Source organism: Haliaeetus leucocephalus, unplaced genomic scaffold (genome assembly GCF_000737465.1).
Source record: "Haliaeetus leucocephalus isolate CR32 unplaced genomic scaffold, Haliaeetus_leucocephalus-4.0 Scaffold173, whole genome shotgun sequence".
Taxonomy (NCBI): domain Eukaryota; kingdom Metazoa; phylum Chordata; class Aves; order Accipitriformes; family Accipitridae; genus Haliaeetus; species Haliaeetus leucocephalus.
Genome location: NW_010972609.1, coordinates 2,874,852 through 2,887,400, shown reverse-complemented (window position 1 = coordinate 2,887,400; position 12,549 = coordinate 2,874,852). Strand labels below are relative to the sequence as shown.

Sequence of the window (12,549 nt, the reverse complement as noted above, 5' to 3'; positions counted from 1 at the left end):
TGCCAGTGGCAGCTCCCCTACACCCTTTAAAAATTATTACACAAATGTTTCAGAACGGCAACACTAGCAGATTTATGGTTATTCACTGATGTTTACAAATCCAGAAACAAATTTAGGATAACTAGGTTATCAGCCATACTAGCATTCACCCGCAAATATGATCCATAATATACCTCAATATTCTTGTTCATAGACGCAACATAAAGGTCCTCCAAAACCAGAATGAGACCACCCAAAAGGACAAACCACACTGCACACCTCCAGAGCAACAGAAACTCTGCCCCATCCCCCACCCCCTAGTGCACACATTTCTGCTGAAAAAAGGCATTTTTTTAAGTTATCATCTGGGAAGCTGCAAAACCAGCAAAGCAAGAGTTGGACAATCTACAATGCATGTCTAGACAGGGCTTACAGCCACTAAAACTCCAGCCACTTCAGACAAATAACAGATGCCCATCACTGAACCAGGGTCCTAAGGTCTTTTCGGTATCTAAGATTGCTCAGAAGGTGATTCTTTGAGCACTTGTATACAGTCATACGTACTCCAGAATCAATAGCTCTTAATAAAATACTAGCTTTCTCCCAATCAATATGCGCACATCTATGAAAGTAGCATAAAAATGAGATCATAGCAAAGCGACAAATGTTAACGTATTATTTCCTTGTGTATAAAATGCACATTTAGATTAAAAAAGGAAAAAACAAGACCTGCAAAAGCCTTTGTCATACATATTTCTCACTGTCAGAAGAGCCCATCAGTCATAAGCACCATGAACTTTATGGAGAATTTTCTGTTGAGCTTAACAAGCTTTAAAGAATTCCTTTGTTTCAGAAATAAAGGCCTTTGGAAATCTTAAATCCAAGCAGCAAATACAAAGATACAACAGCAGAGCAGCAAAGTGCTGCGCATTTCACAGATGTGTCAGTTGTTCCTTGGCAGACTAGTCTCATCCACCAAGAAACACTGCCTTTCAGGAGCAAATCCCCAAATTACACACTTGTCAAATCCAAGTTAATATACTGCAAGTTCCTGGCCTTTGTAGAGGTCCAGTGATTGCATCCCTGGTCTTAAATCAAAGCGGTAGGAGTTTGGCACTCCCATATTCCGGTGTGAATGGGCTCCTCTTCCTCTGTATGGGATCTCTTTGGAAGAAATGCATGCGTATGTGCCATACACCACACAGATTTTGGTCACACCAGACTCTAGATACTACACTCTGCAAGATACACACATGCATATTGGAGAAGCATTGAGTCTTTTTTCCTAATAGTTTCCAACAGTAATGTGCTCATTATTACTGAAATTAGGCAAGCCATATAACCCATTCAAGCACCAAAAGCAAACACTGCAGAGAGTCTGTATCTGGCCATCATCCATCCGACATTTCTTCCTTGTCTAGCTAAATGATGTGTTTAGACAGAAAAAGAGGATATAGCAGGGCAAATAGAGAATTCCTGTCCACCATGATCAGCATTGTGCCTGGCTAACCAGCTTTTGGCAGCAGACATTAACACAATCCAGGACTCTTGACAATCAATATGGGAGGTTTAGGCCACATCTGTCTGTCTGACTTGCCAACTCCACACACACCGCACCTCTTACCTGGGACCATTCTTTAGAGCATCTTCCCTGAAACACAACAACACTCTTGCAGCTCAATGAAAAAAAAAAAAAAAAAAAAAAAAAAAACCCACACCAACACGCACAGAAAAACCCCACTCAAAAAAAACCCAAAACCAAAAAACCACAACCTTCTGTGAGACACCAAAAGTCTGGGGGCACAGGCCCAGAATTTTCTGAAGGCAAAAACATGAAGTTATGAAGAAACCCCCCTTAAAATATTTTTGTACTGTTCAGCCACAAATCTAAAAATAGGCTTTTAGGTTACAGATGAGAAGAATAAAGCATATTCATGAAAAGAGATTTTAAATATTAAAAAGGGCTGCAAATAGAAAGGTCAAAGCATTCTCCGTGTTCACTAAGAATATGACAAGAGTTGACAGGCTTAAATTGTGGCAAGGGAGGTTTAAGGTAGCGATTAAGCAAACCTTTCTAAATGGCTGAGTAAGTACTGGGAGCGGGGAGGGGCGGGGGGGAACAGGCCACTACACAACACAAAAAGGGGTTTAAGGAATTTCCCTCACTGAAGTTGTTTGGGTTTTCTTAAGAAGAGATAAGACAAAGGATGGTTCAGGGTCCACGGATCCTGCCTTGAGGGGGAGTGGTGAGCCAGATGCCCTTCTCCATGATTCAGTTACTTCCATGATTTAGTAGGAGAGTTCAGTTCCGCGTCTGAAGAACAAAGGGTTTGTTACAAATGGTTTCTGGAAACAGAATACAGCACGGGCGAATTTTTTACTTGTTTGGACAAAGAAGAGGACAAACCCTGGCTGTTAGAGCTCCAAAAAGATCAGAACTCGATTGAGTAAACTCTTTCCCAAAAGCAAGTTACGCTCCTGAAGGCATCAACACTTACTGTGGAAGCAGATGACTAAAACATGAGAGCTTTTTGCTTCCAGCCACTGACATCGATCCTGCAGCTGCTGCATGTTTTCAAGATACCACGTTCCCACTGAGAAATCAGTGTGGTGGCTCTCGTTCCATCTCTCACCTCACGGACTGCTTGTAGTAATCGCTAGATTGAGGAATCAAGAATTCGTGCGCCACAGAAATGGATTTAGTCCTATTGTATCAAGGAGGAATCCTGCCATAAGAGAGCTCAGGACAAACGCTGACCAGGTCACATGGAAAGGCTTGCCCTTGGCTGTTCTTTAGACAGACAGCTTCATTCACGGGTCTTGAATGAGTATTAAATCCATATTACTATTTTTAAGCATGAGCTTAATGCTTAAGTTTATGCGTAAGCACGAACGTGCATATGCAAAACAATTTGAAATACTAAATTTTCGTGATAGCATACATACCAGCACAAAAGGCTGCAGCTAAGAAATCATGTAAAAATGCTAATTATGCCTAAGTCAAGAAATACAACTATCAGCATGATTTGCGGTCAGCTGTTTAATTAATTTTAGTATTAATAAAGTTACAGAAAATCAATGTGTCAAAAGGACTTGAAAGGATTATCAACTAGTCTGGACAAATCAGCAACACTTCCATGCCTAGAGCACAGGAAAGCACAAAGATGTTTAATTAAACTATTTACCAGTGAGGAATTTAAATCACTATAAATATTACATTTTTAGTACATTTTTTCCTCAGATTGAAAGCACTTAGGAGCAAATAATATGCAGTTTCCCAACGGCATTTTTTTAAAGGAAGGAATGTAAAATATGTTGCAGCTAAACCCAGTAAATGAAGGTGAAGTCAGGAACAAAAGAACGTAACGTGGCATTTAAAATTAGAAGACTGGGGAATAATTCCACTCCAAAGTAACAAAAGATGTTACAAAAACTGCACGGGAAGACGAAGGAGAAGATTTATAACATGAAGGTCACATGGTTACTCAGGGCCCATGCACACTGTGCTTCAATGAACTGCTATTGTTTCTTGGGAAAATATCAATACCTATAAAAATAAATCTCACTGTTCACTGAATCCTTGTCGGTATAGGTCTGTGGTTTTCCCACATCTAATTTTTCTGGCTCTGTTTACTAAACTCCACTGCTGCCACTGTCTCAGCATGAATTTGGGCAAGACACTCCTCTTCGCTGTGCCTCAGCTTCCCCTTTTCCAAAACAGCAATTAAATACTTATCAGCCTTCTAGGGATACATTGAGAAGCTACCTTATCCATGTTAGTACAGCATTCTCTGACAATAAAAAAGAATCACCCTTTTTAGTATAATTCTAAACAGAGCTTCCCTATGGCAAGAGTGCACTAGTTATCTCTCTGTGGGACTTATCTAAAGCCAAAATGAACGTGATTGAAAGCTTTCTCTTGAGTTAACGGGGTTTGAGTCAAGACCTGCGTGAGTATCAGCCATCCGACGTGGAATCGCTCCGGTTTTGTTTTGCTGGATTGACTCAATATTCTTCTAGTCTTCTGTTGACTCATCCTGCAGAGCAAAGAAATGCTCTCCGATGCAAGCAATACTCACTGGTGCATAGATTACCTGCTGCCCAACTTGGCCAACAGCCCACTGAGGGCCTTGAAACAAATGCTTCTGCGTTTCAAGGCACCTAGAACTAAACAACATTTCCCTTCACAGTTCTGGGAAGAGAGATGCTATTGATGCAGTTCAAACAAAAGAGTACTACTTAACACTAGGAGCTAAGTCCTGTCCTGCCTTTTAGCACTCGACACATAAGGATCTCAGGAAAGGAGAGACCAGCAGAAGACCGCTTTCTTCCTGCTGAGTTAATACAAGCATAGTGTCATCCATTCGGGTCGGCTTAAGACTAAGCTCCAAACGCATTTGGAAATGCCCGAGTTGCCCTGAACATAGAGTGCGGTGAGAAGACAAGCCCACAAATCAAGACACAGCTTGTAGAAGGACAACGGGCTGTCCTCAGCGTGTAGAGGACAGAGTGGACTCCAAAGCAGGGAATGCCTCATAGCAGTGTACATCAATATATTAGTGCCAAGTAAAATCAGGACAGTTCAGATCTGCCTGAGGTCCTTATCCCCAGTCACACCCATTGTGCTGAACATCTCCTACTTAATCTCTAAACGGCGACATAACTATGACCCCAACCCAATTAATATTTTCATAAAGTTCCTTTAAAAATTATGTAGTGCTAGGCAAGATACTCACCGATGATATCCTTTAGAACAGCGCGACCTAAAGAGGGCTCTTCCCCAAAACATACCTGAAAACTATTCCACCACGGACCTACCTTCACTGCTTACTGACCCAGCCTTGGGTTTTCAACTAGCAGACATGTCTATCAATTCACCAACTCCAGGCCATCATGTGAACAGCGGTAATATCTGTTTACTGACCTCTGTGCACATCCAAGACCCCGCACAGCACTTTGAAAGTTCAAGTGCCACACCAAAAATATTAATGTTGCTTTCTTGAATGCTCATTTAGTTCACCGAAAAGGAAAAGGTGGGAAAGAGGGTCAGTAGATTAGATTGCAGAAACAGCAGTGTCTTTCAAACAGTGACTGTATTATCAATTGGCTGCCTAAAAGCTTCTATTTGGGTCTTTCTCAAACACATACAGCGGTTCTGGATAAGAGGTCAGTCTCCTGCCCCTTGAGATTGCCACTTCACAACCGTGAAACTTGCTGCATTATTAGTATTATTATGGGGTCAACTACACCACCTTGAACCTGACAGGTAAACTCCAGCAACAAAAATCTAAAGGCATCAATTTTAGCGATAGCAAACAATTTTGAGCGTTTGTTCTAACCATAGCAGGAAATTTCTGCAGTTGAGCTGCCTTTCACAGATAGGAGAGGGGAAGAAGGGAAGAGCAGAAGGGGGCTGCTGGGTTTTTTTCCCTTGAAATTGAGATTTCTCATAACTCTATGTTTTGTCTATGCTTTAGGCACAACTTTTCTAATAACACGCTGCAGAAGGGATTGTTCTGAAAGGTGCATTAGATTCAAAACTGAGTGCCACGCCAGAAACCACATGGGATAGAAGTGAAGGGGCTTATGGGATAACTTGTCAAAATCATTAGGTTTTCTTACTCCCTCTTCTCTACCCATACCGTAAAACAAATTAGCATATAAACTAGAGACTACCATTTAAATTCTAAACAACGTATTTCTATATAACATCAATTTTTCTACAGAATTAAAATACTGAACGACGTATTTTGAAAATACTTCCTGTTTGAGATAAGGGCTTGCTTTTTTGCAAGTACCATATAATTAATTTAGTGATTCATTGCTTAGCGAAGCCAAAGGTAAAAAACATTATCACACAAACTGAGGACTGAAAAAGGGCTAAAAGCACAGTCTGGTATTCAAACATCATGCAGAACTGCACAACTCCACAGAAAAATCGGGAGGTAGATTCCTTTCACGGAGTAAAAACATCTGCCAGCATACCTTGGTGCATAAAAAGGAGGATGTGTGCGTATAGGTCACACCGCATTTTGGCAGAATGTGCTGCTGCCATACGTTGCCTGGCCAGATAACTTTCCATACTATTTCTTGAAAACATGTCCCTAGGCCAAAATGGGCCGAGTCATTCTCAAGTCCAAAGGAAGTTTCTTCATTTTGCAAAAGGGCCGTAATACATGCAAATAGAGGAATAAAAATCTCTTGGCAGTCTCGTTTGTAAAAGTCTTTTTTAAGCTTTAGTGCATAGCAAGTTTTCAGCGTCCCATGCAGCCCCAAGGAAAACACTGCAAAATGAGGGATTTTTTTCTAAACGGTTATCATAGATGTTAAAGGCCAGGAATCTCTATCATGATCATCACGATTGTCTTCACAGAAAATGCCAGTACTATGCGAAGAGAGATGAGACCCACCCACACTGTTTCCTCTTCATATCAGCATGATATATATAGTTATTACAGATAACTTATAGCCTATTAAGATGAAAAAGCATTTGTTTACTTGACTGAATGGCAGTGGGACATAGAAACTATATATTGTAGTTTCAAACTACAATTCAAAAATCATACAAATTCATTTTCAAAATCATACCGGAGAACAGATGCAGCCCATCAAAAATCAAATTACAAGATTTTTATTATGTAATTTATAATGCTTCAAAGAGCATGAAACTAAATAATGCACTTTTGAAGCAACCTCCCAAACCGGTCTGTTAGAAGAAAGCAACCCAAGAGAACTTATTTTTCAACAAGCAAGCAGGGTAAAAACCTGTGGAAGTCAATAAAATGCTTTAAATCAGTAGATTCCAGTAAATGAGAACATCTGGAGCAGCAAATCTTGCTGCCATTTTCAGAATGGACAAGACGGTGATTTACCTGAGAACAGATAAACAATCTGTCAGTGTCACTGGAAGAGACTGAAAGAAGCTTCCTATTCAAGGGTAACTTTTCTTAATAAAACTGTGTCTTTCACTCAACAACTTCATTAACATTCAGAGCTCAAAGCTCTAGGAACAGGTGAGCAGAAAAACGCTAATGTACCTTTCTTGGTGAACGTAGGTTAAAGTTATTGCTAGGCTGACCGACCTGTCATGAAATACCATGGGATGAACCTTAACACACCGGATCTTTTGCCTATGTGAGACTGAATATTGTTTATTAAAATAGACACTACTTAATTTTAAATCGTAGTTCAGAATTTAATAGAATTGTAGGCTTCATCCAGAATATTATTGTCGTCACTCTGCCTCTGTGACTGCATTTTCTATGCAATCAGCACAGCTTCCAACACAGTAGCTTCTTACTGTTAACCATGGGAAGTTCCTACTCCACAGTTCTCATCATCAGAAATGGGAAATATTATTCAAAAATTGTTTGGGGAAAAAAAGTTTCATCAACACCAAAACAGTACAAATTAGTTTCATTTGAGAAAGATGCAGAGTTATAAGAAAACACTCTGGAAGCTGCATATTTAAAATTCAGCAATATTCAAATGAATTTAATTTTCCTCAATTCAAATTGACCTAGCATTTAAATATTCCCTTCCTTTCTTTTTATAAAGGTAAACCCCTCAATATCAAATTGAAATACTTCACTGGGCTTCAAAATTGTTTCTGATTTACGGCTTCCACATACCACTGCTTTCCACTTTTGGAAAGCCGCCAGAGCACAGGGGCCAGCCACCAAGGCCACCAAGCACGGGCCTGCCCAGCGACACACACAGAAGCTGCTCGACAGCAGACGATGACTTCGTACCTTGATGAATTAGACTCAGACTTCCCAAAACAGGATACCTCCTGCTCTACAGAACAACTCTGCTTTTAGGTGAACAGTGTATAAAATACATGCGATGCTGTGCACGTGCCTTAAAAACTTGTTAAACCTTGTCTTGAACCCATTAGAGCCTGACCCCACATAAACAGAATTCAGCTGTAATCAGAACATCAACCCATCTCAGGCTTTCAGATTTGTCCCCAAATGCATGGCTCAATAACATGATAATTGATCATTTATTTTGTTTGAATAAAGAGGAATAAATTTTCAAAACTGAGTAATAGCTACAATCTATTTTGCTTCTGCCTGCTGTACGTTGGTGCCAGCATGAGGAGGAACTAGTTAAGTATTTGGTGCCTGATTTTTTTTATTATTGTTATTTTTTTAAGATTCGTGAGAGGAAAAGTCTGTATAAACATAATGCAAGATACAAAACCAGGATTCGTGCTTCTATTGCATAACACTTATTTAAATACATTTATTATTATAACATACATTTAAGTCTAGCTATAACAGGCAATGAACCAAGTTTCTCCTCAGCTATGTTACATACTTGCTATGCTTTTTAACTGTGATGTCAAAAAAGAAGTCATTTTTAGCAAGATAATAAACCTGCAAGAAATAACTATTTCACTCATTTATTACTTTGTTCTTATACCCGTTCTGGATTTTTTTTTTGCACGTGCACTTGAAATGAATGTTCACCCATTACTGTCAAGCAACTTGTCCTACTACTTCACACTTTTTCTGTAAATCACAAATAACACTGCTTTCTAAATCATTTGCAGGCCTAATGATAGTGCCTTGCTGGAAGGAAAGGAACATTAGGAAATTAGTAGCACATATATGGAAAGCAAGCGTCAGATTATCAAAAACACTTTCCCCATCACTGTGAAGGCCACTACCTCACACAGTACACACATTTAGAACAATATCGAAGGTCTGAAACTCTTCTGATGTGGCAGGTTGTAAAAGATCAAGAAAAACTCAAAAGTTTACTCAAAAGACACAGATTACATAGAAATAATGACTCTCTGGGCAAAAATCAGTTTCCTGACAGCTACTTAGCATCAGCCTCTCTCAAGAGGTAGGGCAGGACTTTCCTACAGTTTTTATAAACTACATAATCTTAGCTACAAGACATGCTGTCATTGTGAAAGTCAACATTTCCTATGACCTTCCCTAAGGACAACATGTGCATTACAACATAATTATTCTGGGCTGGAAATCATTCTCATATTGAATACTCCTGTGCCATCTTTCCACTTGAGAAAATAGCTCACCCAACACAATTCTAAACATGGTATTGTGTCAAGATGACTTCTTTCCATTTCAATAAATCTGCCTGATATTTTCCTCCTTTGCCAGACAGGTGCACCATCAAAATAATCCCGAGATCAGCCTTTCTGGAACGTTGTGATTGAAAGATGTTATCCAGCTAGGTATAGCTGGGCTGAGCATTTCAGCAGCTTCTCACACTTTTCCCCAAGATTGCCAGAGAAGGTCCCTTAAAACTCTCTACATGGAAATGAGACCTACCTACTTACTGCTAAGAATTTTTTAGAGCTCATTTTGCTGACAGGTATTAAAAAGCAATCACTAGATTTATTGTCTAATGCTATCCCACTTGTTCTCTTTTTCTAAATAACACGTGTCGTAGTCCTGGAGACATTAATTCTCAGCATTAGTAACAACAATTTCCAAACCACCTCATAATAACTGGGTTTGAGGACTTCATACATTTTCAGGTTTGCTTTTACATATTTGTCTCAGCTGTGTCCAGAAACAGATTACATTCTCCTCCTGGATAACTCCTCATTTCAATCCACCGACCAGTTTCAAGCCACAGGTAATAAAATGTTATTTCTTCTCACTACACATGTGATCTGATCTCAGCCTTCGCACCTTGCACGCAAGCCAGCCGCGGGGCGTGAAGGGACCGTGTCGTGGCTGGCATCAGTGTGCACACCACAGGGCTTCTTGAGCCACCTTCCAGGTTAATCCCAGAGGGCCCATACATAGGAAAGGTACCTCACACCACATTTACCTACCTCACTTGTGCCTGAACTTTATGGCGGCAGAGGGGCCGCTAGTACGTGCCATTTGGTACGGCACAGGGACTGATTAGAAGCTAAGTAATACACACAAAACACAGAGTATAACACTACTATCGCTGTATACCTGAGAGCTCACCTGTACAGGAGAAATCATCCACACGGACGTATCCCATGACACAGTCACAACGATAGGATCCAGGCAAGTTAACGCATACAGTATTGGCATGACAATAATGCATCTTGGCAGCGCACTCATCAATATCTGCAGGGAAGAACCACCGAGGAAAGTTACGGTCAGGCTTAGTAAAATGAATAACATGACACAGTATTAGAATAAGAGAAAATAAATTCCATTTACAACTCCAAAGGCAATCTAGTTTAACTCTAGCATTAAAGAACAAGGCAAATTTAGCAGAAAAGTATTCCTTAAAACAGAGCTAAAACTCTTATATCATAGTAATGGGTTCCTTCCACTGTTCTTCATAAAACCCTGAATTTTTTTAAGTCTGGAAAAGTAACACATACATTTGGGGGTTTTCCATGACAATGTTAAAAAAACACCAAAACTGATGCAGAGTTTTCAAACACATAAAATAGCGTCAGATGTATGCAACACTGAAAATCCTAACTCTGCCTCATTGGTAAACTAAAGCATGAGGGCATAGTAACTCTGCACAGCACAGTATCAGTTGCAGTGCTGGACAGATACGACATGGCAATGTTTGTCAGGGCAATATAGCAGATTCAACCGCTGAGCTGATCGGAGAGTATTCCAGCCCTCCAGCTTCACCCAAGTGCCCTGACAATGCCCTGTCCCTGAAACACACTTCTGGAGTTACTGAACAGTGCCCTGTGCCACTTCCACATCCCGCACAAGCAGAAGATTAAGCCAGTCACCTAAACCCATTCTAAGCCTGCTTTACATCACGCCACTGGAAAAAAAAGATAACCAAGGAGCAGTAGAAACTTGACCCCGTATCTCTGTTTGCTTGAGTAATCTCCACTGCTGCTGCAAATCCACTATTCAAAATTGTTTTCACAACAGTGAATCAAACCTACAATTTACTTGCCTGTTTAAATATCCCAAAGCTCTGTGATATTGTAAACTGTTAAAATCTTCCCCCTTCCTTCCCCACAAAACCAGGTATTACACTGAAGAATTCTCTTTTTTTTTTTCTCAGCAGGACAGATTTTTCCCCTTAGTAGCACAGATTTTACATAAAGTAATTCATGGTTTTCAAAAGATTAATTCTAGCGTTACATATGTCCACACAAAGACAGATGAGTCAGACCAATTTTTTTTCCCCCTATTACTTTCTCCTTGTTATCGATTGCTCGCACTTGGGAAAGGTATTAATTGACAACACAGCTGAAGAGCTTCCTCAGCCGGTGGGGTACAGATGAGTTGGTCACCCCACAGTGTGGTCTCCCACCGCATCCCTCTGCACAGCCACCTGTAGAGAGCAAGCTACCGTCTCCCTTCTCCCTCACCACACAGGGCTTATTATGGAGACACAATGGAAGTGCTACAAGGGGTTAGCACCATAACGTCAGGATTTAACCCCAAAAAGTGTGGGGAGAAGTTAATTTTGCACATGCTGCGTTCTTGATTGCCTACATGCGGGTATCCTGTTTAACCTTCCTAAACCAAAGTAGCTGCAGCTGAAATACACCCACATTTTCCAGCCTCTGAAAATGAAACACATGCCAGCTCTACTCACACTTTCTATACTACGGACATCTGTCCAGTAGGATCTACTAGCTAAATCACTTTGTGTTGGCCACCAAACAGCTGTCAGTTGGCAGTGATTTCTGACTGCTGCCAACTTCGGCTGAATTAGAAATGATGGCCTGGAGGCAAAAGACTTTGTATACCACTGAAAACACCTTGAACTATCTCGTTCCTGCATTTCTGTTGTTTCTGTTGCAGTGCCACTTGATGAAATGAATTTTAAAAAGTCAGGAGCACCAATATATGGAAGATAAAAGCCAAGAAAAATCCTCCCACATGTCTTGTTATCACACCACTGAGTGCTGGAGCCACTTGGGAAACACTCAGGTGTTGACGTGTGTTCACACTGTTCTGCTTGCAGCCTCTTTTTAATAGGCTTTTGGAGCATAGCTTTGAGGAGTTTTGTTCTTGCATATCTAATAATTTTCTAGCATAAAAGGGAAAGGAATGAAAAGATGTCTGAAAAGAAAGCGAGAATGTCAAAACAGCAACCGATTCACCTGAAAATTAACCTTATGCGCCACCCTCTACCTCCATCTTCCTCACTGAATTCGCTGGACATCACTCCTCTTTCTTCCCCCAGATGGAAGGGAGAGGATTAAAAGTCTTAAAGGTGAAGGAACTTTGATTTACTGCAAGCAAGGCCCCCTTTACCGTAAGACAACATATGAGAATACCCAGAGATAAAAATAAAATTCACAACTTATATGAAAATATCGCTGTGGGAGAAATTCTCAAAAGAAGACTAAGGACTTCAAGTGATGACTTGACTATAAATAGAGGAATTGAGTATGACTGACACTGGGTTTCTGCAGAAGTCCTTGAGTCCAGGAAGAAAAAGACTGGGCCTAACAAAGGAAGCAGAAGGAACAAAAGATACCCCTCTTCAAACTTTGCTCATTTATTTAACTCTTTTTCTCAATCTTACGTGGTGCATTTTCCATAAACCTTTTCAGTATTTCACATCTTCTTTTACTTTTGCAGTAGCAGCCTTCTACTGATACACACATTT

At 40.3% G+C, this 12,549-nt stretch overlaps 1 protein-coding gene across 2 annotated transcripts in view; it reads right to left on the bottom strand.

Annotated features, from left to right (window-relative positions):
• NELL1 (NEL-like 1 (chicken)) overlaps positions 1-12,549 on the bottom strand; it is a 293,636-nt gene that overhangs the window by 141,307 nt on the left and 139,780 nt on the right. For both annotated transcript variants that reach the window (XM_010563709.1, XM_010563710.1), the window contains one exon: positions 9,942-10,067. In XM_010563709.1, coding sequence (XP_010562011.1) covers positions 9,942-10,067 — 126 coding nt within the window. The remainder of the gene's footprint in view (positions 1-9,941; positions 10,068-12,549) is intronic.